Here is a 22,981-nt window from a genome sequence, read left to right as displayed (position 1 = left end):
TTTTTTTTTTTTTTTTTTTTTTTTTTGTGTGTGTGTGTGTGTATATGTAGAATTATCAATTTTTATAAAGATTATTTTATATATAATTAGAGGTTTTCATATTAAGTATTTAAGTTCTAATAAGAGGAATTTTAATTAAATTAAATGAACCTATCTTATTAAATAATAAATATATTAAGAATTATAAAATTAACATATTTTTATTAAAAAAAAAATCCATATACCATAAGAAATAAGCTAGTTATTCCATATGTTGTTACTTAATTATATAAATTTTACTTATTTGTAATAAATGTATAATTAAAATAAGCAAAATTAGCAGATATCCCTCTATATGCTATTTATTATTAACTTGCATGTTTTTAGTACCCTACAAAATCATATAAACCGACAACTAATAAATTAATAATTTATACATATAATTTTTACATACATATTTAAATTTTTAAAATTTTTTTTTGTGTTATGTAAAGAATAATGTAAGATTTTATTACTATTTCAATTTAGCTCACTACTTTTCAATTTCATCTTTATACTTTTTATTAATTCAGAAGCTTTTATTATAAATTGTACCTTTGCTCTTTTTGTCTTATTTTTTACTTTTGATTTTATTTGAATCTTCATTTACTTAGTATTAAATTAATTCTCAATTTGATTTTAATATTATACACATTGAACCCCATTTCCATTTTTATTTTATCTAATCTTGAATTCATTTTGTTATACTTTCTCTAACTGTTAATTTAACTGCAACTTATACATTTTGTCATAACTTCAATACCATCAAGAATATGTTCAAATAGGTTTTTCTTTTTTTTACATTATTTAATTTAAGACTATCAAATACATTAATTTATATACATATTGTATCTTTCCCTTTTGTAATTATATAGAATTTTCTTTTTTATGGTTCCTTTTTATGTTAACTTTAATAATTATTATATATATTTTAAAAATTTACATTTTTTTTTTTTTCTTGCTTAATTTATTAAATTTCTGATTAATCACTTTTAATTTGAACATATGATTTAATATTTATTAATAATAGTTTTATTAATTTTTATTTTTTCTCTTAAAATTCTATTTTAAGTAAAACATTAGATAACAATTACATAAGTATGTATCATATTTATAGTTATTGAACACTTATTTATATAAAAAAACCATAAGATTAAGATATAAAATAACTTATATATCTGCCTTTTTTTCATCTATATTATTTTTCGTAAAATAGAATTTTTTTTTTTTGTGATATTTCTTAGAATGATATTATTATAATAATTTATTAATTATCTATTCAATGACTTTACCAGTGTTCCACTAACAAATTAATAAAGAGCACGTGTAGATAGACACATTTATTTTATCAAAAGTAAAATCAATTATTATATAAATTATTTATTTTTATTAATATCAAATATTAATTTTATTAGACATTTATTAAGTTGTATGATACACTATATATATAATATTTTCTATTGCATTTTTTTAATCTTTTACTAAAAAAAAAAAAATATTTCTTTTTTTTTTTTTTTTGTGATTTTTACAAGAGTTTCTTTGTTATTTAAAAAAACAAAAAATGATAATAATGTTTTTTTATTTTAAAAGAATTTTTTTAAATAATTTTTTTTTTATAGAACTCTATTAAAGTGGTGTAATGATAACTTTTTAAAATTAAACTTTTGATTTTATTATAAAAGTATTTAATTTATAATTTTATAACTTCTAATAACCATGAATATTAGAAAATGAGTAAGCATTATATTTAATGATTTATTAGTTACCTATGCATTGACTTTTCTTGAGTATTAAACAAACAGATTAATAAAGAATATGTAAAGTTGCTTCTAATTATTCAAAGAATTTTAATATAATTTTAAATACTATCAACAAGTAAACAATATTTACAAAGTGTACTTTATTGACAATTAATTGTTTTCAAGAGATATTTATTTACTTTAATAAAAATTCCCATTTGTATTAAAAATTTAAATCCTCATTGATTATTGATTTTTTTAATTAAATATATTATTACTTATAATGTTATAAATAACAGTTTGCAATAAAAGTCCATTACTTTTAATTTAACAAACATAAGTTATAAAACATAAATTTAATTGTACAAATGTAATGAACAATGGAGTATTGTTATTGTTAATTTAAAACTTTTTTTTAAAATTTAAAATAAACATTCACTACAAAGAAAATTTTCAATAGTCAACAACCTTTTCTTTACTTTTCCGAACATAAAATCTTTTTAAAAAAATAAATGTATTTTTTTATGTAATTAACCTATAAATATAAAGAAAATTATCTACTTTTTTTTTTTTTTTTTCTTTTTTGTTTATCTAGTTCTTGCATGATCATATATTTTCCATATATCATTAACTATTATCTCAAAAAAAATTAATAATACATTTTATTAATTAATCAGCTACTAAATATTGCATCAAATAGGTTCATAATATGTTTTGTCAATCATTAATTAAAAAGAAAATTTAATATATAAATTTAATACAATAGTGTAAAACAGATAAATAAAAGACTTCATTAACCTTTCAGCAAATTTATAAAGTAATAGTTTATTTTAAAGCTTTTCCTTTGCATTTAAGATAATTAAAATTCATTTACTGATATATACACGAAAAAAAGAATAAACAAATTTCTTTTACAAAGAAAAACTACAAAGTAGTTAGCAAGAAATTGCATATCTTCTGAAATATAGTAAAGGTATGTTTATAAAATATACTTATATTAAAATCAAATAAAAAAAAAAAACTTATTAAATTTCCTTTTTTTATGGTGTGAATACATTTTTCTTTGATTTTTTTATTTAATATAGTTTTATGAAATTATTGAGAAAGGTAATAAAAGCTATGAGATATATAAAAAATATGTTAAATTTATTATAAATAGGTAATTGTATAAAGGTTATATAGTTATTTAATTTAATCAGTTTTATTATATATGAAATAAGTAGAGATTATTTTACATTCCCTTTATTAATTTGAGAGTTTTTAAGTACTATAAAATTCTATGAACAGTTAATAAATTAAAAACTAACAACATAATTTACCAATATCAGTATTATCCTTTTTATATGTACAATTTTGTACTTAAGAAATAATATTTAAAAAATACCTGAATTGTTCATGAATTATAATATAAAAAATATCATATAAAAAAAAAGCTTTTTTTTTTTTTTTTTTTTTGTGTGTCTGTGTAGAGCTTGTATGGCTTATTGTGTATTTTTAATATAGCTATTAATTTTTATTCTTAAAAAGTCTAATAATATCTTTTATTAACAACTTCAGAAAAAATATAATTTTTTTTTTAATATTTATTGAATATCTAAGTAAATCATTAACTAAAAATCATCTTAATTAACAAGTGGTTGAATGCAAAATTTAATATAAATGTTTAGAGTATGTTATATTATTATGTTTAATTAACATAAAGTTTTTTTTATTATATTTTTTATTTGTTTTTACAAATAAATGTATCATTTAAGTAATTAAATATATAATTTTTTTATCATTAAATAAAGGAAAATGAAAATTTAAAAAATCTATTTTATAGACATGGTTAATAAATGGTGATATTAGACTTTTATAGAAAAATAGTTAATAAAATATTAGTAAAATAAAAATGTGGTTATGCATGTTTGATATTTTACAAAATATATTAAATAAATAGTTAAAAATAATATATTTTATTTTATTTTATTTTTTTTTTTTTTAGTTATGACTGATTTTTTTAAGAAAATAAATTTCTAAAATGTTTACGAACAAAAATTCTTGAAAAAATTATAGACAGTTTTTACTAAAAATAATTTCCCTTCATAAAGAGATTATTTTACACTTTATGAAAGGCTTGTAAAAGTAGAACAATTAATCATTAACAAAAATTAGCAAATTTTTTATTAAACTTTTTAAATGTCTTATGAATTAATTACTTTATTTAGAACAAATAAAATATGGAATTAAAATATTTTATTGAAAGAATTATAAATTCATAATAAATGAGTTATTTGTTACTTGTTATATACTCTGAAACTATAACATAATTGAATATTTCTAATAAAAAGTATTTTTTTATAATTCATAAAATTAGTAGAAACTACTTTGAATGTTCTTTATTAGTTCATTTATTCAATATTTTACAAAAATATATGGAAATATAATTAATAAAGGAACTAAAAGGAAAATCAAACCTATATTTTACATGTACTAATTTATATTTTATACATTTTATTATTTTTTTTCTTAAATTTTTAAGAATATAAACGAATTATTCTGTATTTAATCTCCCTCATGTTTTATTAATTATAATATTTATTTTTGTTTTATGATACAATTTTTTAGTTTCAATTTCAATATAAATATAAAAAAAAAAAAAAAATTGCAAGCCTTCATTTTTTTAACTTTTTATTATGTAAAAAAAAAAAAGTAATTTTGTAAGTTTCTTTATTAATACTATTTAATTTCACAAATATAACATGAATCTTCATTTATATTTTTTTTTTAATATTAATATTTAATTTCTTTAGTTTTGTTGTAAAAAAGTAAAAAAATATTAAGATATTACAGAATTTTGAAATGTTTTTAATAAAAAAACTAAAGCTAAAAAAAAAAAAATAATAAAATAAAATAAAACAAAGAAAGAAATGTAATAAATTAAAAATTAACAGTATATAGCATATGAAGCAATAAAAATAAAAATAGCTTTTATTATTTAATTCAAACATTTGCAAATACATGAAAAAATAATTTTTTTTTTTTTTAATATATTAAACATTATATAAAAAAATGATATTTTTTAATTTCTCATTATGTTAAATTTATTTAATAAATAATTTCCTCTAAAGATAAACACAGCTTTTAGAAATAATACTATGTTTAATCCTTTTTCTTCTTGTCTTAAATTATTCATATTAAATGTCTTTTTGTTAACAATGAGGTATATCTTTCATTTTAAAATATATATTTCTTCATATAGATGAAAAAAATATATTCTAAATTAAGATATACCTTAATGATATTTAACAAAAAAGGAATTTAATCTATTATTTATATAAGATCTAAGATACTTTCAGAATTAAACGACATTATAGTAAATAGAGCATTTTTGATCAATAGTAAAAGTGAATTATTTTAATTAAATTTTTAAAAATTATCTATAATAATTTATGTTCCTCTATAAAAGTAAATTGCTAAGATGGAATAGATATTTTTCTAATAACCCATTCAAATATAATGTTACAAAAAATAATTTATATAATTATATAAAAGCAGTGTCGTCTTTTAAAGAAAAGAGATAAACTCAAAAAAGAATGTACATCATTAGTAAATTAATCATTAGACATTCAAATTTTTGTATACTTCATGTGTATTTACTTTTTATTTATAAAAAAAAAAAAAAAACATGAAAATCAAATATAACATATTTTAAATTTAATTATATATTAAGTAAAATGAAATATAAGAAAAATATAAATACACATGTAAAACTATTAAAAACTTATTTATATTACATAATATTAAATAATATATTTTAATAAAATAACATACACCACTTTTTTTTAAAAATATAAATGAACAAAAAAAAAAAATGAAAAAATTAAAAGCCAATATAAATGTAATAATGAAAAAAAAAAAAAAAAAAAAAAAAACAATAATGAGAAAAATTATATTTTATAAAATGAAATCAAAATACATAACATTAAAAAAAAAAATTTTTAACAAAAATATATATATATATAGTATAAAAATTAAAAAGACAGTTTAATTTTTATCTCTAAAAATTTCTATATTAAACAAAAGAAGCTTCAATATATTCTTCTTTTCTATCGATGTTACGTGTATTACGAAAACTTCTCTCATATGTTAGATTTATTTCATTTTTATTGCAATCATCCTTATTATCTTTATTATTCTTTTTTTTTTTGAATAAAAATAAAATAATTCCGCTACAAAATAATAGAAGCACAACTAATGTTTCTGTTAATTTAATCTTTGTAATGTATATTCTACCATACCAAATTTCACTATTATCTTCACGATTATGACTGCGTTCATTATATTGAAAATTAGTATTATTATTTATTATTACATTATTATCCTTTATTTCCTTAATTTCATTTACTTGTTTTTTTATATTATTAGTTACTTTCTTTTCATCTACTTCCTGTTGATAATTTTTTTTTATATTATTTATATTATTTATAATATCATAAATTGAAAGAATAATGTTCATATTCTCATGTATAAATTTTTTATTCTCATCTATACTAATTTTTATATTCTCAAAAATTCTCATCGATTCTTTTATCCAAATCTTAAGATTTTTTAGATAATTATTTACTTCATTTTCTATTTTTATATCTTCTTCCTGTAATATATAATGATCATTATTATATTGATATAATTCTAAAAATTTGAATAAACAATTTGTTCTTTCTATTAAATGAGAAATTTGATTTTCATGATTATCCAATTGATTATTTTCATTATTATTGTCATTTTCTAACTCTTTGACTTTTATAAATTCATTCATAATATTTTCATAAATTTCATTAACTTTTTGTGTTTTTTCTTCTGAATGCATATCCCCAATACGAAGTAATTCTTGGTTTCCTTTTTTTATAAAATCTTCAATTTCTTTTAACTCATTTTTTATATATAATATTTTCTCTTTTTTATATTCTGTAGTATCTTCATATGATTCTGCTATATCAAAAAATTTTTTAACAGTATCTCTTAAATCCTTTAGCTCTATTTCATTAATTTTTTTAAAAATATTTTTTAAATTTATTCTTTCTCGCTTAAATTCCTTATAGAGATATTTCACTTCTTGCATATATTCGTCTATCAAATTTGAATTCTTTTTTTCATTCACATCTAAAAATGCATTTTCTAAATCACCCATTTTTTTTATTACATCTCGTTTTTTTATTTTAAAATTCTCAGAAAGTTTATTTAAATTTTCGACATTATTTGATCCATAAAAGCTTACGAAATTCCTAGATAAACATTTATTTGTTGTATAAATGTCATTATTTATATAGTTATAATTATTTAAAACATATTCTACACATGAAGAAACATTTTTCTTATTTTTTTCAATTATGATTTTATCTTTTGATATTGCATTGTTAATACTTGTAACAATTAAAGAGAGAAAATATAATTTACAATTTCTTCTTAACTCTAGTAACTCACAAAAAGAAGCGTTAAATCCTAAAATGCTATTATTTATATGAACTATTTTATTCGTTATAGTATTAATATCATCTTTTACTTTTTCTAATATGTTGGTAGTAAAATACTCTATGTCTGATATTTCTATAAGTTCATCCATATCATTTAAAGAGTTCTTATATTTATTAAGTTCCGTTATTATTGAATCTGTATTTTCTTCTATCCCTATTTGGTTATATTTTTCATAATAGGAATTTATCAATTTTTTAAAATTTGTATAATCTTTAGAGTTTTTTAAGATTTCATAATATTCCGTCTCATCAAAATTTAATTCTCTTATTTCTCTATATTTCTCAAGTGAATTTTGTGCATTGCGTAAAAGTTTATCAATTTCATTTTTTGTATCCCCAATTTTTTTTTTTATTTTATCTCTTACTTTTATTTGTTCATATATGTTTTTCATATTCATAATATTTTCTTCATTTTCTTTTTCTTTATTATTTATATCAGCTGAATCCTTTTGTATACCTAAAATAATGCCTTCGATATCCTTTATTTCTTTAAATCCCTCCAGACTCCATATTGTTTCTAGACTCATATTTATAAATTCTGATGCTTTAAATATTTCATTCAAAATTGAATATGCTTTATCTCTATAAGTATCATGTTTTAATTTTCTTTGATTAAATTGACTACCTTTATTTTTTGCATTAATTAATTCTTCAAGTGCAATATTAACACATTTTGATTTTTTTATATTTTCAATATTTTTTTTAATTTCTTTCGTATATTCCTCCATATATAAATACTCTTCATGAGCAATTTTTTTAACTTCATCTAACTGACCTTTCATATATAGTATTAATTTTAATGTCTCGTTTATTTTAATATCTCTTATATTATTTAACAAAATTTTTATTTCCTTATTTAACTCTTTGAGTTTTTCTTTTTCTACTTTAGCTTTTTCTTTTTTATCTTTCACATCACTGTATGTGTTAGAAGAATCTAAAATACTTAATGCATCTTTTTCTATTTCTTTATATGATTTATCAAATGAATCATACATTTCATTCAATTTTTTTTGAGGGTTTTCAAATTTTTCTATAATACCATCTGCTCCTAATACAGAATCTTTTAAGAAGTTAATAGAGGTATCAATAGTTAATTTAATTGATTCTTTTAATAATTCTATATTTTTTTTCTCTTCATCAGCTATTTTTTTTATTTGTAGTAAAATTCCTTCTTCAAAAGATGTTTTATATATTTTCATTTCTGCTTCCATATTATTAACTTTAGTCTCTATATCTTTAAATTTATTTAATTCAATTTTTAAATGTTTTTTTTTATTTTCAAATTCTCTTAAAATTCTAGAAACATTTTTTAAATTATCTTGTTCCATTTTTAATTCATCTAATACATCTTCATAAGATCTTTCCGATACGACTGAAATTGATTTCATTTCAATTTCAGCAGCATTAATAATACCTAGTATTCTATTTTTTATCTCTTCTGTATCTATTAAAGTATTACTTGCCTTCGTTCTTGTAATTTCTATTCTATAAAATTCACGTAATGACTTTTCATTATTTGCATCTTCTTGTTTTTCCATATGAGCATTTTCTTGCTTTAATATAATTAATTTATTTATTAATATTTCTAAAAAATTTTTATTATTATAATAATCATTTTGAATTTCTGCAAATATATCTCCTGCAACACTTTTTCTCATCTTCACCTTATTTTTTTCTGCAATGAGTAAAGAATTTTTGAAAAGATTATCCATCTTCTTCCCATATTCTAAAGATAATTCGTAATTTTTACTAGTTTCTTCTGAATCTTTATCTGCCATATTTGAGTAAGTTTGAGAATCATGGACATACTTTTCTACATCTTTTAATACTTGTTCATTTATTTCTTTTCCTTCACTATCATGATTTTTTAAATATTCTATTTTACCTTTTCCTCTTAAAGTATTTTTAAAATATAATAATGCAGCAACTTTATGTTTTTCAGATTCTCTTAAAAATCCATATATAGTTTTTATATAAGATGCAATTTTACTTTTAATTAATCTAATTTCCTCAATTCTTCTATCAATTGAACTATCATCCAATTGATTTATTAATAAATCTCTTAATTCCTCTGCATTTTTATAATCTTCCATTATTTTATCTTTTGCTATTCCTGATTCTGTAAGTTGTGTTTTAGCTTTTTCTTCTTCTTCCTTAACATTTTGAGAATTACTTTGTAAGTCATCCATTACTATACTAAATTTTGTTAACATTAACAATTTTTCCATATGTTTAATTATTTTGGACGTATTATCTATGTTACTTTTTTCTTTTAAAACATCTTTCAATTTTTGTTCAACTTTTATTTGAATAGAATCAATTTCCTCTTCTTTTTGAGAATTGGATATACTTTCCTTTAATATGCTAACTTCTTGTTCTGATTTATTTATTTCCTCCTGATTTCTTTTAGAATTTTTAGCATATTCTTCATAATTAAAATTATCTAATCCACATTCCTCGTCATCTGGTATTTTTGTCTCTAATTGTTCAATTTTGCCTTTACACAAATCAATTTCTGCTATCTCTTCTTCACCTTTTCTCTTTATATAAGTAATTTGATCAATAGAATCATATACTAAAGTTTTTTTATATTCTAATTTTTTTTCATTTATATTTTTTAATAATTCCAATTGGTCTGCTTCCAATGTGTTCAATTTTTCTAATATTGTTTTCATTTTTTCATATTTTTTTTTCATATTAATTCTTTTTTCATTAAAATTTTCATTAATTTTCTTTATATTATCAGATTCATCAATATCATTTTTAGATTCAGTTTTAATTTCTACAAATTTTTTTTCATACATGCTGATATTACCCTTGAAAACATCAAAGTTTTGCGATATTGAACTTAATGTTACCTTATTAGTATCATTATAAATATTTTTTATATCTTTTTCGTATTTATATTCTTCAAAACTCTTTTTTGTTACCTCTAAAGTTCCTAAACTTGTTTCTACTTTACTATTTATATCCTGATCTAACCGTACTATTAAATTATAAACTAAATCTGCTATTTCATTATTCTGAGAATTAATTAAACTATCAACATCTAAATTAATTGTAGTAGTTCCTACTTTTAAACTACTTATTGTATTTGTAATGGATTCTAAATTTTCTTTCTTACCTGATATATCTTTTGAATGAATTTTCAAATTTTCTTCAGTAGGAATATTTCCAATAGTTTCTTTAAAACTTACAGAATTTTGTAAGAAAACCTTTAACTTTTTCTCTACCTCATCAACTTCTTTTATTTTATCTTCTACTATTTTTTTTTTTTCATTTAATTTACTTAAAAGTCTCTCTTTTACATTACCTTCTATCAGATTATCATCATTGATAGAACTAATTTCCCTACTTATATTTTCATCTGATTCCTTTAATTTTCCTTTTAAATGTTCAATTGATTCCTCATTTCTATTACATCCATTTATAATCTTATTTAAAACTTTAACAGTTTCTATAATTTTTTTTGATAATTCAACCTTTTTTATGCTATCATCTATTGAATGTGTTGCACTGTTGTATCTCTCTTGATGTTCATTTAGTTTACCATCTGCATTTAATTCTTGAATGGTTGTTTTTAAATTTTTAAGCTTGTTAGAAACTTCATCATTTTGAAGAATATTATAAAATTTTTCTATTTTGCTATACAATTCAAACTGTTTTTTAAAGTTATATGTAATATCTCTTCCATCACTTATTTTTGTCGATATTAAATTTTTTTTTTCTTTAATAACATCTTTAAGATTCAATGTGTCTTGAGATGAATCTTTTCCTTTTAGTGAATCACTATCTTCTTCAATGAGTTTCTCCATGAATTCACATTTTCTTTTTGTTATATCATTCTCACAGGTTTTCAAAATTTCCACTTTTTGTTCATAATTAATTAAATTTTCATTTATAGAACCCAATATAATGTTAAAATTTTGATAAGAATTCTCCATTTTACTATATAAATCTTCAATTGACTCTGTTATAATGTTATTCCTAATTTGTGTAAGATAATTTTCTGCTGGAATTATTTTATCATTCATGATAGTTGAACTTTCTTTTACAATATTATCTATTTCAGAAGATTTTTGTTTTACCTCTTTTAATAAATCATTAATTTTATTCAAATCATATATTTTATAATTTAATTTTTTTTTTTCAGATACATAACTTGGTATTTCTATATATGCTTTTTCTATTTTTTTACTATCAAATAAAGAAGCTAAAGCTGATTCTCTTTTTCCTTTTGCTTCTTCTCTTTCTGCTGTATATTTTTCTTTGTTATCACAAGATGATGCATCAATTACTTTTTCAATAATTTTTAAGTCTTCATTTTCACTATCTTTTAAGTCCATAAGTGTTTTTAATTTGTTCATTTTTTCTTCAATTTGTTCTAAATAACTTTCAATATTTTTTACATTTTCTTTGATAGCTTCCTCTTCTTTTCTTTCCAATTCCTTCAGCTCTTTACTTTTTGCTTGAACTTGTGTAATTAATTTATCAATTTCACTTTTTAAACCATTTAATTCATTATTTTTTCTTTTTAACTCTTCAAGTTCTTCATTCGCTGATGTTATAATTTTTTCAATACGTTCTTTTGTACTAATAACATCATCTGTAATGTCATTTAATAGTTGATTTTCATCAACTTTTAAACTTTCTTTTAATGTTTTTATTTGAGATTTTTGAGTTTTAATTGAATTGTGCTTTTCATTATTTATACCCAATTTACTTTTCAAATCAGTATTATGTGTATCTAATTTAGTACATAAATTATTAAGTTCACTTTTAGTTGTAGAAATTTTAGGATCACTATATTTATATGGTAAACCTTCTATTACCTCACAATTTTCAGAAGTTATATTATTAACATTACTTAATATTTTCTGTACATTTGAAACAATTTGTTCAATATTTGATTCTACTTCTGCAGGATAAACTAAAGAATTTATTTCTTCCCCTAATTCCTTTTTTATTTTATCATACAAGTTATGAATTGCTTCTTTTTTCTCATAGAAATTAGATTTTAAAGTTTTATCCCAATCTCCAGTAATAATAAGCGCATGATAAGCAAAGGGAGGAAAAGTAACTGTTTGAGTAATATTATAATTATAAAATTTAAAACTACTTAATTCTTCTTTAACACTAGTAAAAGACTTCATATTATTAGATAAAACTTTTTGGTTTTCTGTATGAACTTCTAAAATATCTTTAATTTCATCCAGTAATAATTTTAAAGAGAATTTATAGTGTTTATGATAAAAATTTTTATCCAAAATTTTTGATAATTTACTATCATTTTTCATAAAATCATCAAGTTCTTTTAAAAATTCAAATTCTTCAACTTTTACTTTTATTTTATTATAATAAAATTCTATAGCAGATTCATAAACAGATTTCACATTATTACACATGGTACCATTACAATATTTCTGACATAACAAGCTATCGATGTTATGATAAATTCTCCAATTTTCCTGTTCAATATTGTTATAATCTGTAATCAAAGTTGATTTTATCTCTTCTATCTTTGATTTAAATTCATTACATTTTTCTGTAAACATATTTCCTTCTTGTGAATTTTCAACAAGTTCTTCTAATTTATTCATTCCTTTTATCAGTTCATCTTTAGATTTTTCACAGTAACTTATATATTTCTCAATTTTTTCTTTTATATTATTAATAGATGGGATTATATCAGTTGTATATTTTTTTTTTGTATTATCTTCCTCTTTGAAATAATGTTCCATCTCCAAATACGAGAATGATACAATATATCTATCCTTTCCTCTGTTATATTTTTCATTAATTTCAGTAATCAAACTTTTGTAACTATTTAATAATTCTGTGTCAATTGAATTTTTAGCTTTCATTTCAAAAAAGGAATGTGAAATATTACCCAATATGTTTTGTTTTCCTTCATTAAAAATATATTTTCTAGATATATATGGAATATTTTTATCTTTAGATATAATATATAATGGATATGTTGTAGTATTATAATTTTTTAGAATTATAGGTTGCTTATATAAATAAGATGTTTTTTTATCTTCATTTTTTAATTTAACTGTTTTTTTATTATAGTTATTTTGGTTTGAAGGAATAGAAATTTCTGATTTTTTCTTTTCCTTCATATTATATTCATTAAGAGACTTTTTTTCTACTAAATTAGAAACAGATGACAATTTTTTCATATCTGATTTACACATAGTTGATACCACTTTAACTTTCTCCTCATAATATAGATCTACATGTATATATGAATATATAAATATATATATGTATGTGTGTAAATCATAAAAATGAAAAAAACGAATACTTTAATAATAAAGTATTTAAATACTTAAAAATATAAATTATAGAAATATATAACTACATATGCATGTATATGTATTACCTAAAAAGACAAATACGAGAATCAAATAAACTATACTAATTTTTATTTTTCCCATATTTAAGATAACAAAATATATGTTATTTTCTTTCTCTAACATTTAAAAAGAATATCTTATATAATCTTCAAAAATAATTGTCATTGTTGTTAGTTTAGATGAATATTTAGAATATTTTTTTGAACATTATTTGTAAAAAGATATTTCGTATAATTCCTTTTTTCTTTTTTTTAAATTATTATAAATATTTAACTTCAAATATAAAGTAAATAATAAAATTATATAAATATACATAATTTGTATATAGAATTTAATAAATGGTAGTAATGTTAAGGAAATGCATGTGTAAAATAAGGAAAATAAAAACAAAACTATATAAAAAAAAAATTAAGGAGAATAAGGGAGTTATTTTAAATAATTGAGAAAATTGTTAACACATAAAAAAAACAAAGTATAATTAAGAACTACTTGTCTCAGTAACTTATTATAAGCTACAATTAATATAAAAAAAAAATTTTATTTTTTATTATCGGAGTTAAAAGTTTACCTTAATTAGTTTTGTGTGTATAAATAAATGAACATATAAAAAAAAGAAAAATTAAAAAAGTATAGAAAGTGTTGGTACTATATATATATATCTTTAAACTTATTTAAAATATATTAAAAAACAAAAAATGTAAATTTTTATTAATTATAAATGCATTAATTTATTTTTTAATTTTACGAGGTGCATTTACTAAATATAGTTAAAATTGATTCAATCTAATAAAAAATTATATATAGTTCTCAATAAGTTTAAAAAAAAAAATTTTAAATGAAATATAGATTCTATAAAAAAACTCAGAAAAATAATTTAAAAAAAAAAAAATTTATTTATTCTTTTTTTTTTTTTTTTTTACATATATATATATATATATATATATGAAAATATATGAGTATTGAAATAATCTAAACAAAATTTGAATCTCTTATTTATTATCTTTATTTCATTTTGTATTTAATTTCCTTTTTTTTTTTAATTCTTTCATTTTTTTTTTTTTTTAATTTCCATTTGTGTTTTTATTTGATTTATTTTTTATTTCATTTAAATTATATATTGTAAAAATACTGTACACTATTTTGTTCTTTTATATACGTATTTCTCATTATAGTTAATCATGATAAAATTATTATTAAAATTTATTAGATAATACTTTTATTATTAATATCACTAAAGAAATTTTATTATAGAATTATCATCTTTGTTCTCATTAAAATGTTTTTATGCACAATTTTTATTTATATTTTATTTTTTTTTTTTAAATTTATTTTGACATTGCGTTTCTGCATGTAACACTAATAGTTCACAATGTGTTACATTTTGTTATGATTGATGAATTTTTATTATTATAAACCAAAAATAAATATTATTATTAGTTTTGTTATTTTCTATTATACATATTTATTATATATAAAAAAGTATACTTAAAAAGAAACGATTCATAATAATATGTATCTATGTAAATATTAATTTAATTTCATAACATTTTAGCAACCCTATTATTATGTCATTATAATCTTACTTCTAATATAAATGATAAATAAATAATATATATCATTCTTATTCACTTTTTATTTTCATAAATTAATTTTTCTTTTTTTCATTTAATTGTAATATTTATATATAAACGATAAATACATTGTAGTAGTATATATATTTTTTTATAAATAAATGATAAATACATTGTCACAATATATATATTATTTTTCTTTTTATTTGAATATAGCTTTATTTTAATTTTTTAAATATCAAAATATAACCAATTAAATTTTATTCACACATTTTATATAGTAATGAGTTATATTTGTAATGATTTTATTTTCCTTTTTTATTAAGTATACCATTTAATAACTATTTTATCCTTTATAAACCATCTTATTTTATTATTTTTACTTTTTATTTCTATATTTGATAATTTTTTTTATACCTCCCAATTTTTTTTTTTTTTTTTTTTTGTATAATTTTATAAATTTTTATATTAACTATACATATATATATATATATTGTTAATATAAATTGCATTTAAAATAAAATTATATATTTTTGTTATTTTTTTTTAAAGTAAAATTTTAAAATTTTCAAATATGAAATATAAATATTGTTAATTTTATTTCTGAATAAAAAATTTAAATGAAGAAATAGCTATCTCATATTATATTTGTTTAATATATATATTAATCTTTATATTGTGTTTTAAAATATAAAAAAACAAAAGTATTTACTAACAATTGTCTTAAACATTTATGAAATTATTTGTTTTTATATAATAGAAAAAAAATACGCTATTGAAATATGACTTTTAAGAATATAAAAATTTATCATTTTTTACAAAATATCCATAACTTCATAAAATATTAATAAAAAAAAAAAAAAAAAAGAATATTCACTATTTTTTTTTTTTTTTTTTTTATTGGTAGAATAAGAAAAAATATATATAGAAGAAATCATAAATAAGGAAAAACATTAATATATGTAAAGAAAAAAATGAAAAAAAAAAAATTTTTATTTATGTAAATATGAAATAAAATAGTAATACAATAACTATTTAGAATTTAAACAAATGGAAAATTTATTGGAAATTTTTGTAAGATATATATATGTATTTAAAGTAAATTTTTAAAAATTAAAATGTCCAGAAAACATTTATGAAACAAAGAAAAGTTATATTCTTTCTTTTTTTTTTTATTTTAAATATGATCATATTTTAAAAAATATATTACCCAATAACTCCTTTAAAAAATATTTTAATTTATCTTTAACATACATAAAGTTTTTAGTTAAATATAAACATCTTATTTCCATACTAAAAATAAATTCCATTATTTATTTTTATAAAAAAATTAAAGTGAAATTGTAATAATATATAATTTAAATGAAGTAAATAATAATAATCTTAATATTTTTAGAATATATTTTTTCATAACTTAATGTGTGTAACGACACAATATAAATAAAAAAAGAAAAAAAAAAAAAAATTTAGCTTATTTTTACTTTTTTTTTAATGTATTATTATTTATTTTGTAACTTTTTTTTTTTTTCATATTTAATATTTTAAGTATATTTTTCAATATATAATTGTTTTTCTAGCTTTTTTTTTTTTTTTTTTTTTTTTTTTTTTTTTGGCATAATTGTTGTACTTCTATTAAATCGCTTTCATATTAAGTATTTTTTTTTTGCAACATATTTAAGATGTATTATTAAAAATTATATTTATAGATTATTATATAAATTAACTTAATAATTAATGTAATTAATAATGAATATCAATTAATAAGAGTATATAATTTGTGTAACATTTTTTTTTTAGATAAAATAAATAAAGTTTTCTTTATGTACTCTTTATTAATTTGTTTATCTAATACTAACAAAGTTAACGATCATACAATTAATAAAACAATAGAATATGGATATAAAAAAAAAATAAATTATACAAAAAATATTATATCAGATAAAATTGTTTATAATTTTTTGTAATTATCTCTTGAGAAACTAATGTAAAATTGTTTTAATTTTTACATATATTTTTTTATATATACATTAATAATAATTTATATCAAGTTTAAATTATAATGTATTTAAATAACGCTTGAAATTATTTAAATAGTTAATACAAGAATAATTATAATAGTACCATATAACTATTTAATTATTAAAATATTTTTTTATCTATCTTTTATAAAATTTTTTATATATTATATATATTTTTAATAAATTTTATGAATTTTTTTATAAGCATATCTCATAATATTACTTAATTATAATATTATAATAATTATAATAATTATATATAATGTATGTCTATTCTATAAGAAAAATTTTGTCAATAAAAAAATATTAGGTTTAATGTTAATTTTTTTTTTTTTTTTTTAGTTCATATTTTTTCTTTAATTTTTCTCACTATAGATTAGAATATTTAAATTTCTTAAAATAAATTTGTTTTAATTAATAGTTTAATGAATTTTAATTATTACAATCAATGTCTTATACATATAAACAGTAGTTCAAAATTCAAAAAAAAAGCTATATATATATATATAAATATAATTTGATGAAAATAAATTTTTTTTTAGTTGAAATAATTATTAAACTAAAAATATTAATCTTGAGAAATGGATATATTAATCAATATTCTAAAAGAAAAAAAAATTATCAAAATTATTTATTTAATTTTGTAAAATAAGAAAGGAAAATACATGAACTATTCCACTGTTATTTATTAAAAAACAAAATCATATCTTTGTTCTTTTAATAAGTTATCATATAATTTATTAATAAATTTTTCTTTTTTTTTTGTTATATTTTTCGTGATTAATTGAAAACGAATATTTTTGTTCATTTAATATTTTTCTTAGAGTATTATTAATGAAATTATATGTAGGTTATCGGTAGAAAAATGTTTACAAAATATTAAGTCAAAAAATAAAAAAAAAATTTCTCATCCACTTCTTTTATGTTATAAACTTATACTAAAATAAAATTACAAATTTATAATATTATAAAAGATATCAATAAAAAGAAATTTTTTTTTTCTAATTTATATTTTATATTGATTTTGATTTATTTATTCCGTTTAAGCACTCATGCATATATAAATTATTATAGATGGTTATCAAAGTAGTAAATGTAAAAATATAATTTTAATCTATATACATTATAAAGATTATTTTAATCAACATTAAAAATATAATCGAAATAATATTCATAATTTTCAGTTTTAACACAATTACAATAATTATAATTTCGTTTAATATTTTACACATATATCTTGCAGATTTTCTTTCATTTTATTTTTGTGACTGTAATATTTATCACTTTTATCGTTACATTTTGTAACTATTAGTGCAGTAATCATCATAAATAAGTATATAACTCATATTATCATTACTTTTATTTTTATTTTCTATTTTTTTAATTGTATTATTATTAACATATAATAATTAAAACAATTAGATAGATAGCTTTATAATAATTAAAATATATATATACTATTTATTTTTTTTTTTATTTATTTTTTTATCTGTTATTAATGTTTTTATTGTAATTATCATAAATTCCCTAAGAAGTTACATGCTGTTTTAATTTATATTGTTTCACTTTTTAATTAATATTGTAACTAATGTTGAAAATATTCTTTTATATTCAATTTTTATATTTTATATATATTTCATAGTTTTATTATAATTTATACACCTTAATACTACTGTAAATGTATATTAACATTATTATAACATTAACCATATAATCAATATAATATTATATTATTTAATTTATTATTAATATATTTTATTATCCTTATAATTTTCTATTTTTTTTTTTACTTTTTAAAATAATCTAATTTTAACAATTATTATCACTAAAATTGACGCGACCCAATATATTCTGCTTCTTTTTTTTTTTTTTTTTTTTTTTTTTTTTTTTTTACATTAATTTCCTTTTAATTTTTTACATTTATATGATTTTATCTAACAATTTCTAAAAAAAAATTTACAAATATTTGACTAGGTGATTATATGTAAATGATTTTAAATTGAATGTCTTTAATTCTTCAAAAATAAAAAAAAAATTTCAATTTTTTTTTTATATGTTAAAAATTTAATAAATAAAAAATGTGAGAACTCTTATAAAATATTCTTTCAATAGTTATTTTAATACAAAGTATTAGTAATTAAGAAAAGAAAAACATAATTTTTAATTTTTTTTTTTAGTGTAATTAAATGATATATATTAATATTCTCAATTCAGAATATTTGTTCACACATTTATACTTTAATATTGATGATATTTCTAAATAAATTTACATAAACTGATACGAATTCTTTAAAAATGAATGCAAAAAAAAAATTTTCAAAATCAAAGAAAAGTGAAATAATCAGTTAGTTATAATAGCTATTATTGAAAAAGTATTATTAAAAAAAGTATGAGTTATAATTTATTATATAATTAAAAAGATAAACTTAAATTCCATAACTTTGAAAATAATAATTATATACACTTAGATAAAATATTTTTATTGATTCTTTTTATTTTTTATTTAAGTTTAATATTTTTAATATTAGAATATTTAAAACTTTGAATTTTATATGTTAAAAAAATAAAATTATTTAAATTTAAATAAATTACTTATATATAAAGAAAAATACCCTATTTGTTGTAAATATATATTATTAATAAGAAAAATATAATAAAAGATAAAATAAAAAGGTATTGTTTTTTACAAGGATTATTTATTTTACATTTTCTATTATATAGAAAAAATAAAACTTTTTTATTTTTAATTTAAAAAAGAAGGAAAATATTATGTAGAAATGTTCAAATAAAAATACTAAGTGATTATAAAAGCTAAGAATATACTATATAAATTTAATTCCTATAGTATTTAATTTTATTGAATAAAATTAAATTATTAATAAAAACATAGTACTTAATATTTGGTATTAAATCCTTATGATTTAAATTTTAATATTCATTACCTATATTTATATATATTATTCTAAAATATTTTAAAATATAAAATAAATTTAAATAATAAATTTTATAAAATAAGTTTTTTTTTTTTTTTTTTTTTTTTCCATCTTTGTAAATCTCAATTTTATTTTTCTTTTTTTTAGGAGTATAAATGTTGATTGTATCTTAGAGTAGCTAAAGAGTAATGTATTACTCTTAAAGGAAAATTAAAAATATCATTTTATCCAAAAAAAATTATATCTTGTTTTGAAAATGTTAAATACAACATTGCATCCTATAATAAAGAAATCGATAAATTATGAAAATTTTTTTTTAGGAATTAATAATATAAATGTAAACCATTGTAATAAATATTATTTTTCAAAAAAAGAAGAAAAATGTAAAAGAATATATTATGCAAATAATACTATTAATATATTTGTATTATTATTTTTGCTTTCATTGTTGTATTTTTTCTTACAAGTAAAATAAATGCAAAAAAAAAAAAAAAAAAAAAAAAAATAGTATTTTCTACATTTTTTTAATTAAAATTTCATTATTTTATAAAATATATTTTCAAACAATTTTTCAATTTTATTTCAGTCAACATTTAAATTACAAGGTCAAGTAATATGTATATTAGGTCTTAATAGAAATTATCCAAGAAAATTAATTGAGCGTGAATATTTTTATAGAAAAAAAAATAATTTTAATGAACTGAAAAGGAGGATAAGCGAAGAAGAAATTTATGATATGTGGTGTCGTTACATGAATTATATGGAAGAAGAAGATTGCAATGATATTTATATAAAAATTGAAGAAGAATGGAAGAATATTACTGAAGAGTATAAAATTGAAAAGAAATGGTCAAAAAAAATTCTGAAAGTTTGGTATACAGAACTATCTAGGGAATTGTTATATAAATATCTTCAAGAATATAGAGAGCTTGAGAATAAACAAAATGATACATATACATTAGGAGATCATATAGAATTTTTGAATGAAAAATTGAATCAATGGAGAAATGACAGATACATTATAATGGATAAATGGAAAACATTTAGAGAAGAAGCTACACATATATGGAATGAATATATATTAGAAACTTCTGAAAAAGAAGAGAAGGGAAACAATGAAAAAGTGATAGAATCATTAAAAAAAAGAATATCCATATCAGAAAAACAAGAAATAAAAAATGATACTAAAAATTGTAAATCAAGTGTTATTACATAAAGTGAGATGAAATTCCTGAAAATAAAAATATATGATAAAAATATACAATGATAATGTTAATATGATAATGAAAGACAAAAAAATAAAAATTTTGTTGAAGGAAAAAATTACAAAAAAAAAAAAAAAAATATATATATAAATCTCAAAAGTTCAAAAAGAGAAATTAAAAAAAATATATGAATTATATAAGACTAATATAAAAAAGAAAAACCAAGAAAATGTAGTTTCAAAAGTATTCTTTAATAATAATATATAAAAATAAAATTTTTCTTGTCTTTCATTTTCTCAAAAAAAAAAAAAAAAAGTCAAAAAATTAATATATAATATAATAAAAAAAGGGCATGCATATATATAGATAGAAAACTTAAAAATGCATTTTTTGATATCCTTACTATTAAAAATACATAGGATAATACTATACAGGAATAGGATAAATAAAACAAGAAATAGACAAAGTGAAAAATGAAATGGAAATAACTATCTTCTTTTTGTGAATAGAATAAAAAAAAAATTACGAAAATTTTTATTTTTATATTAGAAATATTTTGGAGGTATATAAAGATTCCTAATATAAAGTATAAGATGAAAACGATAAATTAATAATTAAAAAAGTGTACATATATATTAAAAAAAAGGCGTTTATAAAAAAAATATAGTGTATAACACCCTCAGGAATAGTGTTTATATTTCTTTCTTTAGAATTTTATTTTAAGTTAATAATTATGAGTGAAAAGTATAAATATAAATGAAAAATACATAAATGATAAAGGTTATAAATTTATATTCAAGGGAATTGTAGAAATATGTTTTAAAAAATATATTTTTTTTTTTCATCTTATGTATTATTTTTTTTACAGTTGCATATGCTATTTAATATTTATTTTAGTTATAAGTGCCATTGTTAAAATTTTAAATTTTATTAAATTCACTTTTATATTTATTTAAATAAGCAAAATAAAATGTCTTATTATATTATAATCATTGCATATAATACATATAAAGTACTATTTTTTCTTATTTCTTTTTTTTTTTTGTTCTACTATTTACATGCATAAAAAAAAAAAAAAAAAGTATTGTATACAAATTTCTTCTACTTTATTTATTAAACAAATGAAATATTATATTACTTTAATGTTAACTTATTTTATTTTTTATTCTTATACGAAAACACAAAAAAAAAAAAAAATAATTATTTCTCTTTTTATTAAGTATAATAGTATAATCATAATCATTCAATGTATTGTCTTTTTATTTAACAAAATGGTATAATATTTGTATATAAATGTGTATATAATATCAAATTATATATTTTTATTTAAATTAAACAAAGTTTTAACAATTTGTTTATTACAACGTTTTTTAATATAATAGATAAATGTTTTTTTATTTTTATATGTTTTACAATTTTATAAATAATTATTAAGTATATTATGGCTTATTTATTTATATATATTTATATATATATATATATATATATATATATTTTTTTTTTTTTTATACAAGTAAATTGAAGAAACGGTATCGCATCTTCTAAGGATAATAAATTTGTCTTTTTTTAATATATAATAAAATATAAAAGGAAAACAATTTTTGTTATATTTATATATATAT

At 17.3% G+C, this 22,981-nt stretch overlaps 2 protein-coding genes across 2 annotated transcripts, besides 1 other annotated feature; one reads left to right on the top strand and one right to left on the bottom strand.

The window, feature by feature from the left end:
• Positions 1-1,769: 1,769 nt before the first annotated feature.
• Positions 1,770-2,183: a repeat region.
• Positions 2,184-5,811: 3,628 nt separating this feature from the next.
• PGAL8A_00065400 (reticulocyte binding protein, putative) lies at positions 5,812-13,713 on the bottom strand (the record flags this gene model as incomplete). The annotated part of the gene is made up of 2 exons (XM_028674684.1): positions 5,812-13,508; positions 13,659-13,713. 2 exons carry the CDS (start codon positions 13,711-13,713, stop codon positions 5,812-5,814), a joined length of 7,752 nt encoding a protein of 2,583 aa, XP_028531012.1.
• A 6,697-nt stretch (positions 13,714-20,410) lies between these two features.
• PGAL8A_00065300 (Plasmodium exported protein, unknown function) lies at positions 20,411-21,370 on the top strand (the record flags this gene model as incomplete). The annotated part of the gene is made up of 2 exons (XM_028674683.1): positions 20,411-20,620; positions 20,741-21,370. The coding sequence occupies 2 exons, from the start codon at positions 20,411-20,413 to the stop codon at positions 21,368-21,370; spliced, it is 840 nt and encodes a 279-aa protein (XP_028531011.1).
• Between the last annotated feature and the right edge of the window lie 1,611 nt (positions 21,371-22,981).

This window comes from Plasmodium gallinaceum (assembly GCF_900005855.1).
Source record: "Plasmodium gallinaceum strain 8A genome assembly, contig: PGAL8A_v1_42, whole genome shotgun sequence".
NCBI classification, from domain to species: domain Eukaryota; phylum Apicomplexa; class Aconoidasida; order Haemosporida; family Plasmodiidae; genus Plasmodium; species Plasmodium gallinaceum.
This window is presented reverse-complemented; position numbering and strand designations above follow the sequence as displayed.